Genomic DNA, 26,406 nt, shown 5'->3' with positions numbered 1-26,406 from the left:
TATAAATAGTTATTAAATTTTATATATAACTTATCGGTTTGGTTCGGTTTATTTTTCGATTTTTTATAATAGAACCAAATTCAAACCAAATATTATCGGTTTTTAAAATTTAAAACCAAAACCAATCCAAATAAAGAAAAATATTGGTTTACTTAATCGGTTTGGATCGTTTTTTGTCAAACCATGAACAGCCCTACTAACTGCCTATCTAACTGGCAGCTCCACCAACCCACTCATCCAACACCAGTAAATTTACTTGAGAAAAGGGCAATTTTATTTCAGCTCCAGCACATGGGCTGAAAACTAAATTTGGAAAAGAAGATATGAAACAAAATTTGATTTTATATTTTCCACAAATATTAGGCCAAATCAAATAAATCTCCAGATGTATGATGGTCCATGAAAACCTTATCTTGCTCTAGCAGCCACCCCCCCCCCCTCTCATGACCTGCATGTCAAAGACATCATCTGTAAAATTGCAACTGATCATGAACCACCAGTTCCAGAAGCACCCTCAGCTTGTTTTTTCTCCCGTTGTTTCTCCCGCTTTTTCTTGTTTTTCAATGCATTCTTGCTCAGCTCCCTATATTAATGTGAAATACGGAATGATGTATAGCCACTTATAGTTTGAACAAATATTACAAAAGAAAAACAAAACAAAAAAAGAGGAAAAGTGCATTGAAGCTTACCCTGAAGAACTTCCTCCAAATAACTGTCAAAATGAAACAGATGCTTACTATTAGCATACTAGTGGCGCAAACTAAAGGAGAAAAATATAACTGGAAATAACGCATGGATGAACTTTCAGATGACATGTATATACAAATTATGACGTTTTGAAAGTAGCTAATAAACCATCACGTTGTTACCACATTGCAAGTTTATCATCAGAATGTGTCCTGTAAAGGTAACTATATCCTAATGCAGTAGACATATTTTTTTCAAAATGTTCTGGGTTGAGATTAACTTCTGAAGAAAAGTTTACAGAGAATATCTATATTATTCTTTGTGAAATCCTACATCTAAGTATTTTTTATCCATATCCTCAAAATAATTATGTTTGTTTTCCAGAACAAAGTCTATTCAGAAAAGCAGTATCTTTTCAGTTCGGGAAACCTTCCAAAGCTTTTCTATATCCAAATGGGGTAGGGATCAGTGAGTGAGAGAACATATTTGAAAAGTTCAGGATCCTCTTGCCCGGGCGAAAAGAAGAGGAACGATCAAGCAAGAAGTGCCAAATGTCCAATTTATTATCAGTTCAATCGCACTCAGCCCCACCTAAGAGTGATGAACTATAATAAAATTCACAAATTGTACATTTGCTCCCTCCAAACGGCATACTGTCTAACCTCACCTTTTTCTTCTCATTTTCTAATTTCCCAAAAACAGTCATATATTTGCTACTATAGTTATTTATCTATTGTCTCTCTATATCTCAAACAATCACTCCTATACCTAGAAACCCCCCACCAGACAGTCCATCATCAAAGCCATTAACAGACGAAGTAAACTCTCAAGAGAACCTACACGTGCTCTTTCTGTCATACATGCCGGGTCCAAAAAGGAAGAAACCTCCTTCCTTATATTTAACACATGAAGATCCAAACTTATGCTACATCAGTTTTAGATTCACAATTTGTCCAAAACCTACTATGGGCCAAGTGCGGGGTCAATGCAAACAGGTCTAATGCTGGACAGATCTAAAAAGAGGGATTTTAGAGCTTGCAATGTGGGGGTGCATGGTGGAGTATATGAAAGAAAGAAGCAAACAAACAAAGACAGACAAAACAAAATGAAACCAAAAAATGCAAAAGATAAAAAAACCAAAAAAAAAGAGAACTAGGGTTAACAAGATCCACGATAGGTCCAATTGCAGTTTTGTGGACAGAAGAAACAAAATAAAAAGTTGAGGGCTATCCTGATGCTGACACAGTCCCGCATTAGTATGCTGAGTTATTAAGGTCTCTTAACTGTGCTAAGGAAGAGAGTTCTAAAGGAAAATGAGTTGCCAGTAAAAATGGACAGTAATAAACTGAAATATCAGATTTGGCTTTAAAATTTCAGGAAATGTTTTACAGAAAAGAAGGAAAGATAAAGATCCATGTAACTACTTCTAGAATACTTAAGCTCAACATATCTAATGAATTACATTACATACCTAAGTTCCTTTTATTCTCTACAGATTGATTGCTATCGAACTAAACCATATGAAGTTTATAGACAAGAGCTACTCATATTCAATAAAGGACCTTAATATTCTTTTGGGATTCCGTCACCTGTATGTCTTAAGGAGACAGAAATAGAGTTCATCACCGAAAGGTAGAGAAGGGACGCTTCATTCAAGAAAATTATACATGCATTTTGGGCTAGCCTTTTTATTTTTTCTTATTATTTACCATCATTAAATCCAATTCACAATTGACATGGCATTAACCATTCTGAGGATAATGTTAAGTCCAAAGATTGGGTATATGGAGTGACCGTTCTAGTCAAATTGTGGGGAGAGAATATCTTAACAATAGCAAAAGTATGATAATCGAACACCTTTACTTTCTTGAAACTTTGCTACAATATAATATTACTGAAGAAGTTTTTTACAAGGGAACCAACTTCCTAAATATTCTAGTTGCTGCATAAAAGGTCAGTTAACTTCACAAAGGTAATGGCTGTTCAGAAAACCCACTAGTGAGTAATCATCATATTAAAACATACCGTATCATTTATGTAATGTAGTTTCTACATTGTAATATAGAAGGAAATAACATAGCATATTCATAGTGTTAGTGTTCTCCATTGGGAAATTAAAAGTATTAACTACCCAGGCATGACATGCAAAAAGCTCAACAAAGTTATTTTGCTCTAAGCATGTAATCAAATGCCATAAATTTCATTGAGAATTATTAGATTGAATACCAATTATGGTAAGGTATAAGAACTTTATACACCAGCTTGGTGTGCTACCAATGAATACCTCTGACTTATCAAAAGAAAAAAGTTATAACTAATCAATAAAGAATCCCTTCCATACCTCTGCTTGAACTGCAGCAGCAACCTTCGCATGAGGTGGACGATAAGCAGCAGGTTTTGCTGCGGGAGGATTGGCAGGTGTAGCCTTTGGAACGGCCTGGTTAGCTTTTGATCCTTTCCCTGGAAAGACATTTTGGTTTCAGCTCCCATTATTACAAGTACTTGGGCATTACATCAAACTTTGTTACAAGATTTAATCAGGAGGAACCTGGCGCTTTAGCTTCATCTATTTTCACCGAGCCAACTGTCTTCACAAGGTCTTCAATGTCACCAAATTTTTCTACCGACACTGGCTTCCAATCAACCTGTCAGAGGAGTGAACAAAGAAGTAAACAGGCAGAGCAAGTTGGTTCGGAGAAAAAAATTTAGCAAGACTATTAACCTGATACAATCTGTCAAACATCTTCTTGAAGTACAATGATCCATTCTGGTGAAAAATTTTAAGCCTTCAGAAACATGAAAGGAATGAGCATTAGCTATCATGTATTTAATAACAAAATGGCCAAATATATGTGCTTGCATATACCTGGCAGTCCACTTTCTCTCATTCCAAACAAAGGAAACATTTTTTGATTGGATAAAACAAAAATCAGTCTTTTAGCCAATGAATTCATTGCCTCACTCTTCCAACAAAGGCAACGTTAAGCATGATCACTAGCTTCTCATTCTTTAGAATCACCGAAGGTTTCTCGACATAATTATAAGTTCATGCAGTTGCATTAGGACCATAATTCAACAGATCCAATTTTTAGTAAGGAAGATAGATGATAATTGCCATAACAAACATACAGGTGGATTAACATCAGCATCTGAAAAGTTGACCACTAGATTAAAGATTTAAGACATTATTAAACCAATAGATTGAAAGAAGGCAAGTGATCCAGACGGCTATCAAGATATTGTGATACGGTATAAAATGGAGCAAAACGCACTAAGGGGTTGTTTGGTAGGAGGTATAAGAATAATGCTAAATAGGGTGTATTAATAATACTGGTATTAGTAATGTTGGGATTAGTTATGCTGGCATTAGTTATGCTGAGATAATTTCTTATCCACTGTTTGGTTTGGTATATTAAAGCATTGCGTAATTTCTAAAAAAATTGGTTGTTTACAAAAACACCCTCCACATTCTTTAACTTTGTACACTATTTTTATTGCAACAGTTTTATTACCCTCCACATTCTTTACTTTCTCTTATGCCAACTTTCTTTCTTTTTTTTACAGGAGAGCAAAACTAATTGAAATATTAAAGTTAAAAGAGAAGAAAAATTTAATTACTATGACATATAATACAAAATATCAATTATTAAAAAAATAGGTAGATTTTTAACAAATAAAGAAAACTTCAGTTCATATTTTGAACGAATTCAAATCAAATTTAGTATTAAATATGATATGTTTTTTATTATAGTAGAATGCTAAAGGAGAAAAATTAATTAAAATATCACAATATAAAAATATACAAAATATGGCGAAAAGTATTCAGAATAGGTTTTGAGGGATTTGAGGGGCAATTAGGTCTTTAACTAAGCTTATGCATGTATTAAGAACCTTGGTATCGCTAATACCATGGTTTGCTATGCATTAGCTATGCATAGGATGATACCAAATAGGGTGTGTAACTAATGCTTGTATTAGTTATACATAGGTTGAGAAAGTATACCAAACAAGGTATTACTAATACACAAAGCTAATGCATGCATTATTTTTTCTAATGCACTCTACCAAACGACTACTTGTCTTATCATCGCAAGCTACAACTTAAAAAAATTGTATATTAGGTTCTCAAATTACCGTTTAGCCAAAGCACATTCTTTTAAAAACAAAATCAGCTTGAAGGTTCTCAAACATATGCATACCCGTTATCAACTTGAAGGCGTGGAGCTGTTGTGGCAGTCATAAAGTACCGACCATCAGGAGACCATTCACTTGTTACTGACAATTCAGCCCTTGTAGTTCCAAGCTGCTTCTTTTCCTTGTAGTCCCAGAATGCCTGAAGTCATGACTAATCGCTCAAAAGCTAAGCTAAATAAGCAGAAGAAAGTTGTAATTCAAGATCACAGGCAAGCATCACTCTATGAATCAACTAAGATTTAATAGGAACTTTCTCAACCTCCAGGTAGACATGGCCAAATACAGTCGTCTAAATTGTTCAGATAACTACCATAAATGAAGGTCAAGGTGCAGGCAGGCTGCACTTGCCAGAGTGGTTTATTAGCACAAATATGAGTAGAAGTTGCTGAGCCAACAACCCAAATAACAAGAATGGAGGACTAAGAGATATAGGTAATAGTTTACCAATTTGAACAACTAAAACTGCAAGCCTAAGACTACTATTTAAGTGCCATATACTAAAGGAGCTCATTTTAATGAGATAAAAGAAACCATCTAACCACATAAATCACCATATCCTCCCTTTCTTTTTTAGCGATGATGTCTAGGCTAGCTTGCATGCACGTAGACTATTTCACCGGCCACCGGGTACCTGTTACCTCCCACTAGCATAGGTACCGGCCAACTCTGTCTACCACGACATAGGTAGATGGGAAGAAGTTACCTAGTGCTTCTTGTCTCGGCTAGAATTTGAACCTTGATCTCCAAGGTTGCACCCACTTAAGGCCACACCCTTAGGTGCCACATAAATCACTATATCTTATTTTCTTGTGATCAAAATTATCCAATCACTATGACTTAATTGAAGGAGGCCAAAATGTCTGAGGAAATGGTAGGAAATTGATGAACAGACGAGCTTGCTGGGAAATTAACCCGAAAAATCTGTCAGAATGAGATCTTTGAACATCTGTTCGTCATAAAAATCACAGATATTGTATTCATCGAGAAAATTCACCCAAAAGAAAGCTAGAGAACAATTGAAAATCACTGGAGAATGTCGCAGGTTATAATTGAGGCTTATGGTGCAGGATAATCCTATTGAAAGTGGGTGTACAGTAAGATCTTTGTCAGCAAAAGACACTATCGTCATAAACTAGGCAAAACCACTGGAAAAATATGAAAGTTGGATGGGATGATTCTCAGGTAGTCGATCCCAGCGAGTCGGAATATTACATTAATCTCACAGGATAAAAAAAGAGGAAAGGAGGAACTTTTGAGCCACGCTGAATTAAGGTTCAGGTGATCGAGATTGGTTAGGCTGGGAATGGAAAATCAACTGCCATGAAAGCAAGAAATTCACTGAATTGTCTGAATAGAGTTCACGCGCTGAGCACATGGAGTGGATCTCCTAATAAAAATCTGCACCCTAATCAGTGTGTGACCTCCACTTAAGGCGTGGCTTCTCGAATTTTGTTTGCTGAAATATTCTTGGTTTCGTCGTATGTTGGTTGATGCATAACACTCACAAGAAGCAAAGAAGACTCAGATAAACAAGACGGTTTTAGGAATAATATGCGGTGAATGACATTTTCTTATCTCGAATATTACTGGTAAATGCATAGTAATTTCTAGCAAAAACTAGATGTCATATGAGATATAAGAGAAACAAGGATAACAGACGGAGAGAATGAGCGATGAATAATGACTTACGCATTAATCCCTCTATAGGGACACTTTACCATGTACATCGCTGTTTTACCCACCTGATACTACTTTTTTTTTACGAGTAGATGATACTACATTAATAAATATATATTTTTAGGTGTGTATATTATATTACTCCCTCCGTCCCAACTTATGTGATGCACTTTCCTTTTCAGTCTTTCCCAAAAAGAATGACCCCTTATATTTAGAAACAATTTAACTTTAAACTTCTCATTTTACCCTTGATGAGATGATTTATAGCCACATGAATATATGACTTGTTTCATACCACAAGTTCAAGTCTTTCTTTCTTACGCTCCACGCACAATCAAACAACATCACATAAAATGGGACGGGGAGAGTATTAAAAATTATTGTTTGCGCTTAACTATCTAACACTACCTACACTAACTATCTGATAATTCCATTGGGTTTTGTTTTGCACAGGGAGAATCAAATGGTCTTGTACACTGACTATGTTGATCGCTGTATGTTCTAAAGAATCTCCTCGAGCATGATTTGCTAAGCAGCAAGCTTAGAATAGTTAAAAGTTTGGCATGCCTCCAATGAAGTTGATCATTTTGTGTTCTATTTAGCACTTAAATCTAGTATTCTACTTCCTTGATCTTATTTTATATGACATTCTTTTCTTTTTATTCTATCTCGGAAAGATTGACTCCTTTAACATCCCTATTTTACTCTTAATCACATGAGTTAGGATGCCACTTGATATAAAAGCTGATTTTGAATTAAAATAACTACACATCAAGGGATATGTCGAACTCTTTCCATCTCTCATTTAATTGTTGGTAATAAGGAAAATGTTGGTACTTTGTTTATATTTAGTCTATGTGTCAAAAGTCTTCTTTTTTTATAGGTAATAGCAATCCATGATACTTGAAACAGATATAAGAGTTATGGACATTTCCGACTTCTGAATATAGTAATCATCTAGATATACATACCATGTCTCCTGGTAAGTTACCAAAGCCTGCCAAGCATATAACTGTGGAACAAGGATTAAGGCAAGCAAAAGCAGTAACTGCCGGGTGGAAATAAACTAGCAGGCTGAACTAGCCCTTTTTTCCAATGACCAACTAGAAACAATGATGACATATTAGAAAAAGAATGTCTTTTCTAAGAAAAGGATACAGTTCCCCAGCGGATTCCATCTGATAGTGTTGTATGGGCCTGTTCCAAGCTCAAGTAGAGGATTGCACTTCTTGTCGAACACCGTAGCCATAGCAGGCATAACTAAGTGATTTAAGGAATAGCAGCAACATCCAGAAAATATATGAAACAATGGATTCAAGAGAAAATATAGGAATTCTAGCTGCATATCTTTTAATAACAGCGGTGTCGAGGATATTTTGCACCTTCAACTAATCCACCGAGAATCTACTACTTACGACAAGCATAGGTATCAAGTAACTCTACCAGCTAATGCTTAGGCAGATGGGATAAATTCACCTAGTGTCATCTCTCCTAGATTTGAGCCTTGGTTCCCAAGGTTGTTACTCTAACTCCTCGATTGCTATGGCATTGCTTTGAAGGCGGATACTAGTTGCAAATAATCTTGAACAAATCCACTCAGGGGAGGAAATAAAAGCTTCTTTGTTAGGACTAAAAATTTAGACCCTATTAATGAACAGAGTACATGTTTGCTGAGTATATAAAAGCAATGAGCTAATGCACTTCACCTTGGACCTCCTCTGTAAATTGCAGAGCGGAAAGAATATGTGTGCTAGATGTCCTCCACCATTTAGCACTTGTCTCACATTTTTTATTGTGTATTTCTCCTCTTAAGCGAGAGAGAAGATTTTAAAAGGAATAATTAAAGAAAAACAGTAACACCCAGAACCACGAATGAGAGAATAATGGAAGAACCAAGCTCTAAGCTTTAGCAACTAGTTATAAGTGTGCATATATTCAAACTTCTACGGTGTCTTGAAAAAAGTTGCATCCAACTTCAAACTTTGTAACATTTCTTCCAAATATTCTTGACAATTTCAGAAGCCTTGAGGTGGGTTTTGGGGTGTTGGTAAAGGATACAACCATAAACAACTGCAAATTCTTTACCCGAATAGGACCATTGAACATCATGAATAGGGCCGTCTTTACCTGCAACATACCCAAGGATCAGTAAGTCGCAAATTCACTCATTCAACCCATAACTTTGGCTGAAGATTAAGAAGATGAAAAAAAAACATACGGAGAGGAACAAGCCCTTCATGGGTCCCATCAGTAGTCAAGTAGTTCAACTTTGATTCTCCATAGTAGCTTTGGTTTGTTTTATCAACATCTGATTGGACCACCACTAGGAGCCCTGTAGAACCAGAGTTCCAGCTCAGTTGCACAGTTGAGCAGCGGAAGAAGCTGCGCCGAGCAACAGCTTGACTTTGTAAGTCCTTTCCACATGCATATATCTGAACACTGGCTGGCATTCCCTGCATAAATTAATTTTCCAAAAGGTTAAATGGGAACCCTGAGGACTGGCAGCCTTAAGCACACGACACTTGAAGAATTTTATGTTGTGTTGTAATCTGGTTGCACGAAACTAAGGAAGTATTTTACTCTTCCATTACGCCTATCTTTTCATATTGGTTTTTGGATATTACTATGCCAAAAATAATTCCAAAATATTCAGGCAATTTCTCAGATTCACTTTGTTGACTACTCTCGAGTAGCTTCCCCTCAGCTTTCACTACAAACAGACATATTGTACTGTGCTGTGCAGAAATACAACTCTTTAAAACCAGCAAGACAGCTCGTGGATATCTGGATTACTATGTACCTCCCGTATAGAATTCGTTATGAAAGCCTGCCATATATTCCCAAAGCCTCAAAGTGTATTTTTTATTACATTAAGGAGCAGCTTGAACAACTACTGGAAAAAGCTTTTGAATCTATAGAGAAACTTTTAGGATGGGATGCACTTCAATGAGACTTGACTGAATGCGCTCAGCATTAGTCTGTGTCAAGTTCTCTAATAACAAGCATAATATGGATTAGTTAAAAAGTCAGGAGGCATATAAAATGCACATTCATCGACGAGAGGATAATACATGGATGTTTCAAATTGATAATTCAATGAGTATCCAATAATTTTCTTCGTGAAGTGCAAAATAGACCTTGGATTCTGGAACAAATGCAGCCACATAGGATCCAGGGGCTTTAGAAAGCTCCAATGCAGCAATCGCAGGAACTCGAAGCCGATTAACGAATCCCTTAGAGAAATCCCTAAGATCAAAAAATTGGATCTCATTTGTTGCCAATCGACATGCAATAGTTTCGTCCGAACTGAAACGTACTGAAGGCCTGAAAAAATCAGAGTGCAAGTGAATAAAATACTCTAAAATTCTGTGCATCAATTTCCACATTGACAGCCAAAACACAAGAAAATTTACCATGTAACTTTTGTTATATTTTTCTGGAAGAGTTGGTAAACATATTCACCATTTTCTATCTTCCACAAGACCACGTTCTTATCCTGAGGAGATGAACATTTCTGGAAGGTCTGAAGATAAGTTCCACAAGGAGATATGACAGCTGCAAGAACGTTTGGGACATTAAAAGACCTAATCTCTTTTAATGTTTTGCAATCAAAGATGCTAATAACGGAGTCTGATTTTGTAACCATGAGTTTGGACCCATCTTCACTGAACTTTGCACTGGTACAAGGAACCCTATCAAGCTTGATACCAGGTTGACCGCTCGGGAAAGGTGGTCCATTCCATATAGCAAACCCCTCTGGTTCTCTTACTAAAATACCCAACGAGGGGGAAGGCTCTACAACCGCCATCCTGTATTGCCAAATATAAAAGCTGGGGTATCTGCAAAAGAAAATGACTTCCATCCTATAAGTAAAAGGAAATCAATTCCCCCTTTCAGCCAAAAATATATTCCTTGGAAGAAAACATTTTTCACAACTCAGGTAAAGCTGTAGGAAACACAGAGCTGCCCAACAGCCAATGCCAGGATAAGCATGGGGTCTCAACTCAAGGTAATATTGAAACAAAAACACTCAATAAACTACTCCCTCGGTCCCAATTTATGTGATGTAATTTTCTTTTTGGTCTATCCCAAAAATAATGATACCTTTCTATATTTAAAAAAAAAAATAACTTTAAGCTTGCTCACTTTACCCTATGAGATGATGATATTGATTGAGAAAGTATCAACCACATTATCAAAACCTAAACTTTTAATAAGGGTGACTACCCTTGTTAAAGTTTGGACCTTCGATACAGTAGCAGACTGCTCTGGTGGATTAATTTAGGTATCTGCGCAAGCATGATTCATTGACCTACTAATAAAAAACTACACACAAAAGAAAATCTCTGAAACATATTACCTATAGGAAACAAAGAGAAGCCAATTCTTTGTTATGTATACTGAAGGAAAAATGATTTTACTTTCTCCACTAGATTTTAAATGACTAATGATCTCTAAAATAACCAAGTAATTAAGTGAAAATATCAACACAAATCAAATTTTAGGGATGCTTTAAATGTGCATTGGGGCTTGCATAACAGAAACAAAAGATCAAATCAATTTACCGGAAAAATTATACTTGAGATGATGCAGTAAAATTTGGAGCGAGTGTACTTCGCAACACAGTATTCACTGATGTCTGCTCACACGAGCTATTTTCCGATTTTGTGTAGACCGATAATGGGGAGGTGACGAGAGGGAGAAGTGGAGTCTGCAGTCTAAGGGGGTTACTTTTGTCCAAATAGAGCAAATTTAGTCATTTGTTTTCTCTTTCTTTGGAATTTTATTGAAATGCTGAGAGAGGAAGAACTCTAAAAAGGAAATAGAGAAATTAGTAATTGGGGATTCTAACTCGCAAAAGACATTGCATAGTTGCAGTAACTAATAAAAAGGGAAAAGGAAAAGAAAAATCTGAATCATAACAAGGGCATGTGCTTCAATTAATATTTTCTTCATTCCGAGGTTAGAATTCATATTTTCATTTTAAATATTATGTTTAAAATTTTGAAGCACGCGTGGATGTGAAGTTTGATACTAAGTTATCCCCAAGAGGGATAGTTTCAAGTATCTCGGGTCTATTATCCAAGGTAACGGGGAGATCGATGAGGATATCGTATTGGTGCGAGATGAATGAAATGGAGGCTTGCATCCGGTGTGCTATGTGATAAGAATGTGTTGCCTAGACTTAAGGGTAAATTTTACAAAATGGTGGTCCGACCAACTATGCTATATGGGGTTGAGTATTGGCCAGTCAAAAACTCTCATGTGCAGAAGATGAGAGTAGCTGAAATGATAATGTTGAGATGGATGATTGGTTGTACCAGGAGAGATAAGATTAGGAATGAAGTTATTCGGGACAAAGTGGGAATGGCCTCCTATCACTACCCGAAATCTCAACCACGGGGCCGTGATGGCGCCTAACATCCACTTGCTAGGCAAGCCAACGTTAGCTAAAATATTAACCAATTTTAACAATTCAAAAGTAGAATATTAATAATTTAAGACTGAAATAATCTGAAATACATGTGATAAATAAAATCATAACGCAGTCTAAACATATCCCAGAAATCCGTAGTCACAAGTATATGAGCGACTAGAATACTATAAATATGGTCCGCAATAAAATACAATTGTCTTAAGCTAGATAAAGAGTAAAAATATGATAGAAGGGGGCTTCAGGGACTACAAACATCGAGCAACTCTACCTCAAGTATCCTACAGTAGTCGGATCTTAGTAGTCTACTCTATGCGCCGCTAGGACCAACACTGGGATCTGCACAAGAAGTGCAGAAGTGTAGTATGAGTACAACCGATCTCATGTACTCTGTAAGTGTCGAGTCTAACCTCGACGAAGTAGTGGCAAGGCTATGACAAGACACTCACAATAAACCTGTACGAATAATAGTAACGAAAGACAGAAATACAAATAAAGCAGTAAACTAATAAGAATGGGACCTGAAGGTCATCTAACAGAGGGCCCCAGAATAACATCATCTTGTAACCTCATTTTACAGTTCAGAAATAAAATACTACAGCTACCAATAGTTGTAACTCATTATACTTTGTTGGGGCGCGCAACTCGATCCCATATTAACACAATATCTGTTGTGGCATGCAACCCGATTCCAATATTATATCAATATTTGTTGCGGCGTGCAATCCGATTCTAATATTATATCAATATATGTTGCGGCGTGTAACTCGATCCCAATATCAATTCATTTCAATACTATTGCGGCGCTAAACCTGTTCCCAATATCAACTCATAACCATAAACAATTCAACGCAACCAATAACAGAATCTCAACACAAAAAGGAAACTAAAGTGTACGGAACATCAAGGAACTATCAGTATAAACGGTGAATAACCAATACCTCAGAATCATAAACTTAGACAATTCATTAACACAAGAACAACTAAATGACTCCCACAGTCAGATATAACATAATAAAGTGCAACAAGTAACGCAAAGACAATAAAGGCAAGTAAGGACATGGGACAATGAATATTTACAATTAATACAGGTAGGAAACACATATCAGGTAAGCAGATGTTGAGCGAGAAATGAATAAATCAAAACAGGTAACAACTAAATGACATATAACAAGTAAGGCATGGACAATAAGTAAGATCATGTAGCAATAAAAGCATATAACAAAAGATAACATGGAATAAGTGATGAAGCATGCTTTAACCCATGAAAATACATATACACTCGTGACCTCGCATATATGTCATTTTCTTACATAATTCACGTAACAAATAGACCAACAAGTCCTAATTTCCTTAAGTCGAAGTTAGACATGACACGTACCTCTTTCCGCAATCCAATCAACAATCAACCACGGTTTTTCTTTTCGAACAAGCCTCAAAATTGAACAAATCTAGACAAATATCATTCAAACAATTCAAAATAATCTTTAAAAACTACCCACAAATAAAAACAGTTCAATCTTTGATGAAATTGAAAAAGTCAATAAAAGTTAACCCCGGGCTCGCTTGGTCAAAATTCGAGATCCAGACCAAAATTCGAGATCCAGACCAAAATCCGATTACCCATTCACTCTCGAGCCTGGTCACATGATTTGTTTCGAAATTCGACCTCAATTTGAGGTCTAATCTCAATTTTACGAAATCCTTAAATTCTACCCAAAACCCCTAATTTCTACCATGATATTCCTAGATTTGATGTTAAAAACTCATGAAAAATACGGGAATTAATTAAAAATTAGTTAAAGTTGCTTACTAATGATTTTGGGAAGAAAAGCCCTCAAGAAAATTGCCTCTAGAGTGTTTAAGGTTGAAAAATAGAGTGAAATGAGCTAAGTCCCAATTTCCCCTATTTTACCCTGCTACAGGTATTGCAATTGTGAACTCTTGTTCGCAATTACGACGCCCACAAGTGCAAACATTAGCCCGCAAAAGCAAATTGTGCAACGGTTCCCTGATGTCGCATTTGCGACACAAAAGTCGCATTTGCGGATCCCTTCCAATCGCAAATGCGGCTTGGCTTAGCATTTGGGAAGCCTTCTACTCCGGTCACCCAGTCACAAAAGCGACTATCTGATCGCAAAAGCGGACCTCTTCTTATTGCAAATGCGATCATGACTTCGTATTTGTGAAGTCATTAGTCCCAGCCTATGTTCCACAAATGCGAGCTTGACTCTGCAAAAACGAAGCTCGTCTTTGGAAGCAGGTCTTAACATTTGCGAGACTTGTAGCCCAGCTGCACCAGACATTGCACCAGCAGTCTAAAAATCATCCAAACTCATCTGATACGTACCTGAAACTCACCCGAGCCACTCGGGCTCCAAACTGAACATGCACCCAAGTGTAATAACATTATACAAAATTTCTCTCTACCTCAAATCTTTAAAATAATATCAAATAACACGAATCCATCATCAAACTCAAGAATTTTCAACTTTAAAACTCATTTTCATAATTTTTCACATAACGCACCGAAATACGCTACAGTCACCCCGGACCCCAACCAAACATGCGTACAAGTCCAAAATTATCATACGAACCTATTGAAATCTTCAAAACACTGATCCAAGGTCGTTTACCAAGAACGTTGACCGTGGTCAGTTCAAGACATATTTTAGGCCAAAAATCACATTTTCTTCAAATTTTTATGTAAAACATTTTCGGAAAACGACACGGACCTCGAATGCAAATAAAAAAACATAAAATGAAGCTATGGGAGGTCTCAGAACACTGAAATTTAATTCTAGTACTCAAACTGACCTATCAAGCCATCATATTCTCCACCTCTAAAAGAAACTTTCATCCTCGAACGGACATAGAAATGTACCTGGACTGGTAAAGTGGTGGGGGTATCTACTCTGCATATTAGACTCGGACTCCCACGTAGCCTCCTCAATCGGCTGACCTCTCCATTGCACTTTCATATATTGAAAACTCTTAGATCTCAACTTGAGAATCTATCAGTCGAGAATAACTACCGGTTCTTCCTCATAGGTCAGATTTTCATCAAGTTGCACTGTGTTGAAGTCCAACACATGTGATCTATCCTTATGGTACTTCCAAAGCATAGAAACGTAAAATATCGGATGCACCCCTGATAGGTTAGGAGGCAATGCAAGCCTATAAGCAACCTCCCTAACTCTCTCCAAGATCTCAAACGGGCCAATAAACCTCGAGCTCAACTTTTCCTTCTTCCCAAACCGCATCACGCCCTTCATAGGAGACACTGGGAGAAGAACCTTCTCACCCACCATGTAAGCCACATCTCGAACCTTCCGGTCCGCATAACTCTTCTACCTAGACTAAGGTGTACGAAGTCGCTCCTGAATCACCTTGACCTTCTTCATAGAATCATGGACCAAATCAGTGCCCAACAATCTAGCCTCTCCGGGATCAAACCAACCAATCGACGAATGCCATCGCCTCCCATATAAGGCATCGTACAGAGCCATCTGGATTCTCGACTGATAGTTGTTATTGTAGGCAAACTCTACGAGCGATAAAAATTGATCCCATGAACCTCCGAAATCAATAACATAAGCACGTAACATGTCCTCCAAGATCTGAATAGTGCGCTCAGACTGTCCGTCTGTCTGAGGATGAAACTTGGTACTCAACTCGACCCACGTGCCCAACTTACACTACACAACCCTCCCAAAATGCAATGTGAATTACTTGCCTTGGCCAGAATGTCACGTCCCGAAATCGGGGAGCGCGACCGATGCTCAACCAAGTGAACCCGACCGAGCAAGCTTGTTAGATTTCCTTCTACCCAACTCATCCATGAATGAAGATAATACATATTTTCAATAATTAGACAAAAGGTGTTCATGTCTACAATACCAATTCATTACCAATAGTTTCATCATTTTTAAAGTCTCAAATGGACCAATAATATAACCACAATATAACATAGTTTGACTTTCCCAACACCAATACACAACCCACACCATGCCTACGGAGCCTCTAATAGATACAAAAGAGTACTATGATAATGCTGGCAACAAGGTCTCGGCTATACCTCAAACACAATACACGAGGAACAAAAGATACATGACCCCAAAATGAAGTAGGGCTCACCAAGTCAGCTGGGGAGAGGATGTACCGCTAACACTGATCAATGTCTCATGTTGTGGAACCACCTGCATCCATTGAAGATGCAGCGCCCCCGGCAAAAGGTACATTAGTACATATGGAATAGTTCTAATATAAATGACAAAACACCCTCTTAATAGAATGATAAATAATACAAACAAGAATATCATAATATCAATGTAAGACTTAAACAACATCAAACCTCAATGTAGGATCAAGACAGTGTTCAAATTAATTTTCATATCTCACATTGGGAGATTTTTAGTATCGATATACCATTATTCACAATACCAATACCAACGTACTCTCAGCAAGAAGTCCGATCACGAACCGATCAGCTAGGCTATCTCATTAGAGACATCAACCATAATTACTCTCAATATCAATACCATAGTCTTTAACACGGAGTCCGATCATGACCTGATCGGCTAGGCTATCTCATTAGAGACATCAACCACAATTACTCTCAATATCAATTATAATTTCCAGCACAATTACCACCATGTGTGCGGCATGGTGTCCGATCACGACCCGATCGGCTAGGCTGTCTTATTCTAGACATCAACCTTTTGTATCAATCATCGCATTTCATACTTCTTTCACATATTTTCATTTCATTGGCACTAATGACCATAATTATAAAATCATTCTTGGCGCGTTGGCCGTATTTAGTATTTCATGCTCACTTTTTTACTTTCAAACATCAACATCATCATCACTAACAACAACAATTCAAATCAAGGTGTGTAGTACACCTGTAAGCAATTAAGAGTCTAAGGCACATAGAGATTCTTCACTAAATTTGGCATAATAGCCCTCGTTTGAATTTGACTTGAAGTCGAACATTATTAATGCACAGACCATACTTGAACACATCCTCAATTGATAACATAACATGAATAAAGCATTTAGGATAGTTATTGACATATATCTTTCAACACAAAGCTTACTCGGAATAGCCAATTTTATCATGAACCACTCGGGTCTTACATAAATTACATGAATATCATGGGATTCAATCCTAAGAGAAGATTTTAGCCAACATACCTCAATTGAGCTTCCTTAAACTCTAAAATATTCCGGAATTCTTAGCAACTTCAATCTATTGTAGAAATATAATAAAATTGAACCAAAATTAGGAAGATGAACATGGTTCTAGCTCATTTGAGCATTTTATCAAACACTAGGTGTGCATTAAGGTTTCAAGGTCCTTTTATGGAGGATTCCATCATCCCACAACCCATTCTTTACCATGCTTAGTTCAACAATTTCCCTACACCCCTTAATATCACATGCATGTAAAATAACAACTCTCATGCCCAAAAATTATCTTGCTAATTACCCATTTCTAGACAAGATTCGAAATTGAGGGTTAGGGTATAGAATCTTACCTCTAAAATGAAGACCTTGTGGGTTATCCTTGTTAATCTTCCAAGATTCGAGCAAGAATTGAAGAACAATTATTGAGGAGCACCTTCTCACTCTAGGGCACACTCTCTCACTCTAAAATGTCAGATTTTAGCTCAAAAATGGCCCAAAGCGTGTATTTAACGAAGTAGGGTCGGGTTTTAAAAACCCAAAAATGAACCTCCGGAATAAGGTCTGCGATTTCATATACGATCGCATAATCAAAATGTGGACCGCATATCGGCCGCATAACTGGGGTCCAAAACTAACAAAAATCTATCTGGGTCTGCAGTCACTATGCGGCCCGCAGACCTGTTCTGCGATTGCATAGTCGACTGCAGAATGGCATCCAAAACTGCCCCTCTCCTGCCTCACTCTGCGGCCATTATGCGATCCGCATAGTGATTCTGTGGTCACATAATGGACCGCAGAAATGCATTTCTCTGCCAAAAATTTTTCTTTATCCCTCAGTGCATTGTTCAACCCAAAAAGTCTGAGCCGCGAAGAATTTATACAATACTCAAACACGCAAGCCCAATTCGGCATCACGAAATATTATTTTCTTTTGCAAAAATTTTACTGGGCTTTACACTTAAGTACTTCAAAATTTTCCGGGGTATTACACAGAAATTATGGGAATGGGCACGCCGGGCAGGCGGATAATCTCCCGAATGTAAATCGAAGGCAACTTCACTAAAGAATAGGAAGTCATCACCGGAATGAAGTGTGCAGACTTATTCAACCGGTCCACAATAATTGAGACTGCATCATATTTCCTCAAGTGTCTTTAAATACCAATAAGTGAGGATCATCAAACTGGCGAGCCTTCATACGCTCCAATAACGAGGACTGTGTTGCAAAACAAGCAAGAAATCGGCTAGGCTCCGAAATATCCAATCTCACAAATCGATTGGCCAAAGCCTGAACGTCCATAGCTAGTGCCCTCTTCACTACGGGTAAATATGCCAAACTGCCTATGCTCTCAGATGTAACGACCCGACTGGTCGTTTTGAGAATCTACACTTCGCTCAGTATTTTAAGAGCTCGAGCATCTCCGCATGATGTATTATGACTTGCGTAAATCGTCGGTGTTGGTTTTCAAGTTATCCGAAATCGATTTGGAAGGATGAACTTCAAGATTTAAGCTCTAAGTTGGAAGAATTGACTAAGGTTGAATTTTTGGGTAAACGATCTTGGAATCGAGATTTAAGGTTCCAACAGGTTCGTATTATGATTTCAGACTTGGGCGTATGTTCGGATTGGGTTTTGGATAACCCGTGAGCATTTCGGCGCCTATTGTAGAAGTTAGCATTTTGGAAGAATTTTATCATATTTGGGTTGAAGTGCATTTTAATGTTATCGATATCCGTTTGGGATTTCGAGTCTGAAAATAGCTCCGTATGGTGATTATGGTATTGGGAGCTCGTCCGGAAATGGATTTGGAGGTCCGTAGGTCATTTTGTAGTCGTTTGGCAAAAGTTAGAAATTTGAAGGTTTTTGAGAAGTTTGACCGAAAGTGGACTTTTTGATATCAGGGTCGGAATCTGATTCCGGAAGTTGGAGCAGGTCCGTAATGTCAAATGTGACTTGTGTGCAAAATTTGAGGTCAATCAGACCTGATTTGATAGGTTTCGGCATCGATTGTGGAAGTTTGAAGTTTCAAGTTCATTGAATTCGAATTGAGGTGTGATTCGTCGTTCTGATGTTGTTTTGTGTGTTTTGAGACCTCGAGTAGGTCTGTGTCATGTTATGGTACTTGTTGGTATGTTTGGATGGGGTCCTGGGGGCCTCGGGTGTGTTCCGGGTGGGCTACAGGTCATTTTTCTCTTATTTTGACTGCTGAATCTGTCATCTGGTTTTCCTTCATCGCGTTCATGTCCTTGCACTCACATTCGCGCAGTGTTATTTTGGAGGGTGGAATATTTCCTCTTCGCGTTCGCAGCTACCCTCTCGCGTTCGCGAAGTTCTGCCACCTCCTTCTTCGCGTTCGCGAAGTGCAAATCAGGCCCCGGGCACTGGTGATCATTTTCCTCTTTGCGTTCGCGTGTCTCTTATGCGTTCGCGTAAGTCCTGTCCCTTGTTCATCGCGTTCGCGTCCCGTTTCTCGCATTCACGAAGGGTATTCTTGGCAGCTTTTGTTTTCTTCTTCGCGAACACGATAGTTCTTCCGCATTCGCGATGCATAAAAGACCTGGGCAAATCGCGATTTTGACTTTATTTTAATATTTCCAAGCTCGGATTGAGGCGATTCTTGGAGAAATTTTCATGTTTTGGACTAGGGTAAGTGTTCTCTACTCATTTTTTATCTTATATCACGAATCTACCCTCGTTTTTGGTAATTGGATTATGAATTTTATAGAGGAAATTGGAGGTTTTGGCCTAAAGTTCGTAATATGAAATTTTGACTTTTGAACATCGAATTGGAGTCGGATTTGAGTGAAACTAGTATGGTTGGACTCGTACTTGAATGGGTGACAGTATTTTGTGAAAGTTATCGGGTTCCGATGTGCGGGCCCGGGGGTCGACTTTTGGGTCAATTTTTAGACTTTGTTAAAAATTGAGGCTTTATGATCCGGAATAGTATCTTACGAGTTTATTTGTGCTTTGAAGTTATTGTGATTAGATTTGAGCCGCCCGGAGGTCATATCACCCGAAGTGTTTTGCCTAACTTTGTTGAGGGAATTATTCCTATTATTTGACATTGTTTGCTACATGCGGGGGTGATACATATATGAGGTGACGAGCATATATGCATGTGCCAGGGTAACCATGCTCGGGGGTAAATTATGTTATAAATTGCGTCTTGTAGAATCACGTGATCTTCTTGCCTCATGCCTTACTTGACTCCTAGATACTAAGAATATATTATTAAATATTAGAAACTAAGATTTAGCTTATTATAACTTGATCAAATTTGATGGAAATTCTGAGAATACATTGGTATGTTTAATTTGGTCATCAATATGCATAATCATTAATGCATTGCTATGGCCGACATTCTTGAGATACTAGATTCTATACTTGTGTTGTAAATCATTTGTGAAATTTGTTAGAATACTTGAATAATAAGGTTCTTGTGGGTTTATTGAACTATTGTTGGCTTGGAAAGTTGTGATTGGGATTCATTTGAAATATCAGTTTAAACACTCTCCTTGACATTATTTATGCTTCCTGCCTTGTTTGTCATTGATATACATATGCTTGGTAAGGAAGAGTGTAAAGCATGAAGGGTGATGCCGTGCCTTTGTTTATATATTATCATGTGAGGGAGAGTGTAAAGCACGAAGGGTGATGCCGTGCCATATTATTTGAGAGTTAAAGTACGAAGGGGGATGCCGTGCCATATTATTGAGAGTAAAAGTACGAAGGGTGATGCCGTGCCATATTATTGAGAGTAAAAGCACGAAGGGTGATGCCGTGCCATATTATTGAGAGTAAAAACACGAAGGGTGATACCGTGCCATATCATTGTGAGTAAAAGCATGAAGGGTGATGTCGTGCCATGTTATGTGAGTAAAAGCATGAAGGGTAATGCCGTGCTATTGTATTTATATTATTACGTTTTCATGTTATGGTGAGTTCATGGCACGAAGGGTGTTTCTGTGCAAGTGAGGACGAGAGATATGCATTATGTTGTGATATTTCTTTCTTGCAGATACCTTCATGTCTTTACATGGAATTGTTATTATCGTGTTCCTGGTTCTTATGTGATATGTCATTACTATTCTGTCTTTATCCTCTATCACCTTTTTTGTCGTACTATCATGCCTTCTAGTTGTTTAAACTTCCTAATATCATGCCTATTTCCTGTTGTTATGATTTCATCTATGTCAGATGTTTTGTTGCACTTAAGTGTAGGTCTTCTTCCATACTAGTCGTTCATGTCCCTACTTGCTAACTTATAAAGATCATGTGACCGCTTCCTTATTTGTCATATTGTCTTCATGCCTTCACCTTGCTAGTTAGTCGAAGTTACATTCCTTTTTCCTAATCATTGTCATTATCTTTATGCTTTCTGTTCAGTCTGTTACGGATGTTCTAATGTACATTCTCATCCTCCATAGCTATTTGCGTTTTTCCCATTCTGTCATTTATGTTATCGGCATTTCTGTCATTTGGCTGATACTGTTTTTCATAATTGGTGAGGATGAGATAAATACATGAAGGGTATTGCCGTGCCGTTGGATTTGATGTATTGAGTATATTTCTCACATTATAAAAGCTTTGAGGTAATTGTTATGATTTATTGGCTTTCGCTCTCAGGAAAGGATTGGGTGAGATATTAATACCTGTTGAATTATGTTTTCTTTTAGTACTCCGTTATTGCTTTGTATAATCATTTCGTGTGCGCTACTCTATTGTACTGTAGTATAGTTCTATTGTTAGTTTACATTACAGGTTTCATCAATGAGCATCTTTTAACCAAAGCCCTGTCACTACTTCGATGAGGTTAGACAAGATACTTACTCAGTACATGAGGTCGGTTGTACTGATACTACACTTCTGCACATTACGTGCAGATATTGGCTATTGTTATTGCTGTGCTCGATGGTTGCCGTGATTGGAGATGTATCTGCGTTCCTGTTGTAGCTGCCTCTTGTTCATGGTAGCCTTAGATTTATAAAAAAAACTCGGTTTATGTACTTTTCAAATAGAAGATGTATTTACTTCATATCAGATTGTAAATTCTATTCTTAGGAGCTCATGGTTTGTACAACCAGTCCTTGGGGATGTATAAGACTAAGATAATTCCTTTGTTTAATTATTTTATTAAGTTAATTGAAAATGGATAATCGTTAATTGGCTTACCTAGCGGGTTGGGTTAGGTGCCATCACGACTAGTGGATTTTGGGTCGTGACAGGTGGTATCAGAGCCCTAGGTTCATAGGTTCTACGAGTCATGAGCAAGTGTCAAGTAGAGTCTTGCAGATCGGTAGGATGACGTCCATACCTATCTTCAAGATGCTGCATGGCATTTAGGATAAACTTCCCATCCTTCTTTCCTTATCATGCGACATTGATTCTGCTTGGAGCGTAACTTTTTGAATTCCTTCCACGCATTCGTTTGTGCATGCGAGCGCTCGGTATCGGCGGAGCATCGACGGCTTGTGAGTCCCTGGATGAGATGAGAGATATGACTCCTGTGTGCTGATAATGGGTCAGTCTGGAGGACTTAAGGCCGGGTTGTGACTGTAGCTTGAGCACGGGGTTCTCGATTGTGTGAGCATGTGCTTTTGGACTTATATGTCCGGTAGTGTCCTTATGAGTGGAGATTGTGGTAGGCGAGTGGTTGGGTGACTAAATGACGAGTAGGATGTGGCTGTGAACTATATTCGGGTGATTGAATATGACGAAATGAGTCTGCTTGAGTTGTAAAAAGGGGTAATGGGCGTTGGTTTCTATCTTGATGTGGCGTATAGTCTCGAGTTATGGGTGTATTGAAAGGCTTTCGTGTTGTTTAATTGTGAAACGAATTTGACTCGCATGCCTTATTGATGAGTTCAAACTCAGGAAGCTTAAGTGATGGCATAGTGGTCGTAGCTAGAGTTTAAGATTTACATTGGATGGTGTCGAGGCTCGCGGTATTTCTATATCATTGTGGATTATGAATTTCATTAACATGATGACTAAGTGGTAGAGGGAACGACTTTAGATTCACAGAAGTTCCCTTCAGAGCGGGTGCCTTAGTTGTGGTACTTTGGGGTGCTGAGAGGGAATGCATCGGCTTTTGGGCCTTAGGGCGGTGCGGTTTTTATGCTAGAATTTCTTATGGCGAGCTTTGGGGTAAGGATCATGGTGTTCTCGCAAGGAGGGGTATCAACTTGAGGGTAATCTAGAAGGAACTCAGAGGAAACATGGCGGTTTGATAGTAAATTGGATCAACACGGTAATGATGTGATCGGCTCCTTGGGTACTTGTGATGTGGTGGGTCTCCACAGGTGTTTCGTGGCCATGCTCATGGGTTTTGGGCAACTGTGTGGCTTGGTTGAGTTAGAGGGATTCAATTCTGATAGCTTGGGTATGTGCCAATGGATTTCCAAGGGGTTCTCGATGATTTCTATCACGGTTTGGGGTGAATATTTCCTATTGGTGTGAGGAAACATCTTCCGTATTGGGATTTCCTCCTAGATGAGATCAAATAGAATGTTTCTGACTGAACGAGATTGAATTTTGGATGTGCAAGGTTGCGGTTCCATATTGAAGGGAAAGTCATATATTCTTAGACAGCACAGACGGTTTCAGATGTCTAAATGGATACTATCACTACTTGGTATTGCCTAAGAACGGTGTGTATTTCAGAAGGCGCATTGTGTTTTGACTTACGAATGCATCATTAATATTGCGATGCTCGCCTGGTTAGTCTGCTGGTGAGATTCAGATTTTGTTATATGACACGAAAGAATTGTAGAAGTATTCCTCGTGGGATGATTATATACGAGAGATGTGTTAGACATTTGGGCGGTGGAGTTGGGATCAAGTAGGGTGATTCGTGTGTTCCATGGATTTGAAGGTTGGAGTTCTCAAAAACAGATTGTTTCGTGGTTGTGGACTATAAAATATGGCCAAAGCTAGCCAGATGATAGTGTGTGTTATGGTTATGTCGTTGTAGACTTTTGGGGGGCTATTTGTCCTTTCAGGGATGACCGGAGTTGAATTGGGGGCCCATTGGTAGGCCCAATAAAGATGCGTACTCTGTATCAGATCGGATTTGCTTGCTCCTGCGCAGCTGTTACCACATGTATATCATCGGGCGGGATGAATGTTATTCGCGCCTTGGTTTATGTTATATGTTCTCTTCTATACTATGACGGATTGTGAGTGTTACATGGTTCTTCGCATGCATATTGTAATTCAGTTTAGGCTTCATGGCACTATGGGCGAGATGGCCTTCGTGATGTTGATTTGCTTATTGCACCATAGCTGTGCTTGTCCTTCTCAGTATTGTTTGTTCCTAATAATTTTCCCACGGTTACATTTTTTTGTGCACTCTATGGTGCTTGATATTGACGCACATGCGATCAGTGAGCCCGAGCATTATGGCTCGAGGGGTACCCTATGTGGATTGATATGATAGGATCGGGTTGCACGCCGCAACGGTACTGTGATGAAATATAACTCCTGATGTTTACCTCGTGTAGTTTTGCTTTCACCTTGTTGAAAATAGTTCATAGTAAAATGCTAAAATTTCCCTGCCTGTTTAACTTGTTTAGTAGTCTTCTTATTTAGCTCTCCTACGATTATTTGTCATGTCCGAATTATTATTGTTGGTGTTCGGGACCGTGTTATGTGGGGTTCCATATGATTACTGATGATACTAGTCGGTGGGGCTGCTTGTAATGGCTGAGATGAGGTTTCTAGACTTGAGAATGGCACTATGGTAATGGGATGAGGAAGGTTTGGAAGAATAATACTATGTTTGCTGAGGATTCGGGCAAAATGGCCCTGGCCAGACTAGTGAGTTTCTTAGATTATTGATCAGTTGAGTGGTTAAGAGGTTATGCGTGTTTCTTTCATCATCGACGGGGTATGAAGGTTTTAAATGAGGCTCTAATCGATAGGAGCACTGGATTTGTTTTCAGACAGTAATGGTGGTCAGCAGTTCTTACTGTGATTGTCCGAGTGATGGGGCGCATCATGCGATTTCATCTTGGAGTTTATGGTTATGGCCTAATACAACTTGTTCAGGCTTATACAATGTGTAAATGTGAGATTTGGGGCTTGTAATGAATTCGGGTTGTTAGAGATTGGGTTCAAAGGTTTAAGGACCAAGGTTGAAGTAAGGATCTCTAGTTAGGTTGTGTTGGTAGGTTTATATGGGGCAAGGTGACACAGGATCACCCTTGGGTTTATGCATAGTAAGATTATATCGTGAGTTGATAACTTTAGAATGACTCCTGGCACGTTCGAGGACGAACATGTGTTTAAGTGGTGGAGGATGTAACGACCCGACTGGTCGTTTTGAGAATCTACACTTCGCTCGGTGTTTTGAGAGCTCGAGCATCTCCGCATGATGTATTATGACTTGTGTAAATCGTCGGTGTTGGTTTTCAAGTTATCCGGAATCGATTTGGAAGGATGAACTTCAAGATTCAAGCTCTAAGTTGGAAGAATTGACTAAGGTTGGATTTTTGGGTAAACGATCTCGGAATCGATATTTGAAGGTTCCAGCACATTCGTATGATGATTTCGGACTTGGGCGTATGTTCGAATCGGGTTTTGGATAACCCGGGAGCATTTCGGCGCCTATTGTGGAAGTTAGCATTTTGGAAGAATTTTATCATATTTGGGTTGAAGCGGATTTCAATGTTATCGATGTCCATTTGGGATTTCGAGTCTGAGAATAGCTCCGTATGGTGATTCTGGTATTGGGAGCGCGTCCAGAAATGGATTTGGAGGTCCGTAGGTCATTTTGGAGTCGTTTAGCAAAGGTTAGAAATTTGAAGGTTTATGAGAAGTTTGACCGGAAGTGGACTTTTTGATATCGGGGTCGGAATCCGATTCCAGAAGTTTGAGCAAGTCCGTAATGTCAAATGTGACTTGTGTGCAAAATTTGAGGTCAATCGAACGTGATTTGATAGGTTTCGGCATCGGTTGTGGAAGTTTAAAGTTTCAAGTTAATTGAATTCGAATTGAGGTGTGATTCGTCGTTCCGATGTTGTTTTGTGTGTTTTGAGGCCTCGAATAGGTCCGTGTCATGTTATGGGACTTGTTGGTATGTTTGGACGGGGTCCCGGGGGCCTCGGGTGTGTTCCGGGTGGGCTACGAGTCATTTTCCTCCTATTTTGAACTCCTGAATCTGTCATCTGGTTTTCCTTCATCGCGTTCGCGTCCTTGAACTCGCGTTAGCGTAGTGT

General features: G+C 38.5%; 1 protein-coding gene across 1 annotated transcript; it reads right to left on the bottom strand.

Moving 5' to 3' along the window:
* Window positions 1-251: 251 nt before the first annotated feature.
* On the bottom strand, window positions 252-11,414 carry LOC107830249 (uncharacterized). Its single transcript, XM_016657759.2, has 13 exons — window positions 11,124-11,414; window positions 9,972-10,397; window positions 9,696-9,882; window positions 8,777-9,011; window positions 8,617-8,685; window positions 7,717-7,818; window positions 7,530-7,570; window positions 4,887-5,020; window positions 3,410-3,473; window positions 3,236-3,332; window positions 3,029-3,147; window positions 690-712; window positions 252-583 (listed from the first exon to the last, which is right to left on the bottom strand). The coding sequence occupies exons 2-13, from the start codon at window positions 10,364-10,366 to the stop codon at window positions 487-489; spliced, it is 1,563 nt and encodes a 520-aa protein (XP_016513245.2). The 5' UTR covers window positions 10,367-10,397; window positions 11,124-11,414; the 3' UTR covers window positions 252-486.
* Window positions 11,415-26,406: the final 14,992 nt, after the last annotated feature.

This window comes from Nicotiana tabacum, chromosome 15, assembly GCF_000715075.1.
Source record: "Nicotiana tabacum cultivar K326 chromosome 15, ASM71507v2, whole genome shotgun sequence".
Taxonomy (NCBI): domain Eukaryota; kingdom Viridiplantae; phylum Streptophyta; class Magnoliopsida; order Solanales; family Solanaceae; genus Nicotiana; species Nicotiana tabacum.
This window is presented reverse-complemented; position numbering and strand designations above follow the sequence as displayed.

What these genes read in the sequence shown, in the direction of transcription:
- LOC107830249 (XM_016657759.2), bottom strand. Translation starts at nt 10,366, where the DNA reads ATGGCGGTTGTAGAGCCTTCCCCCTCGTTGGGTATTTTAGTAAGAGAA. An exon ending in AATATAACAAAAGTTACATG is followed by an intron (nt 9,883 to 9,971) that starts GTAAATTTTCTT and finishes TGATTTTTTCAG; the next exon opens with GCCTTCAGTACGTTTCAGTT. An exon ending in AGATGAAGCTAAAGCGCCAG is followed by an intron (nt 3,148 to 3,235) that starts GTTCCTCCTGAT and finishes ATGTCTTTCCAG; the next exon opens with GGAAAGGATCAAAAGCTAAC.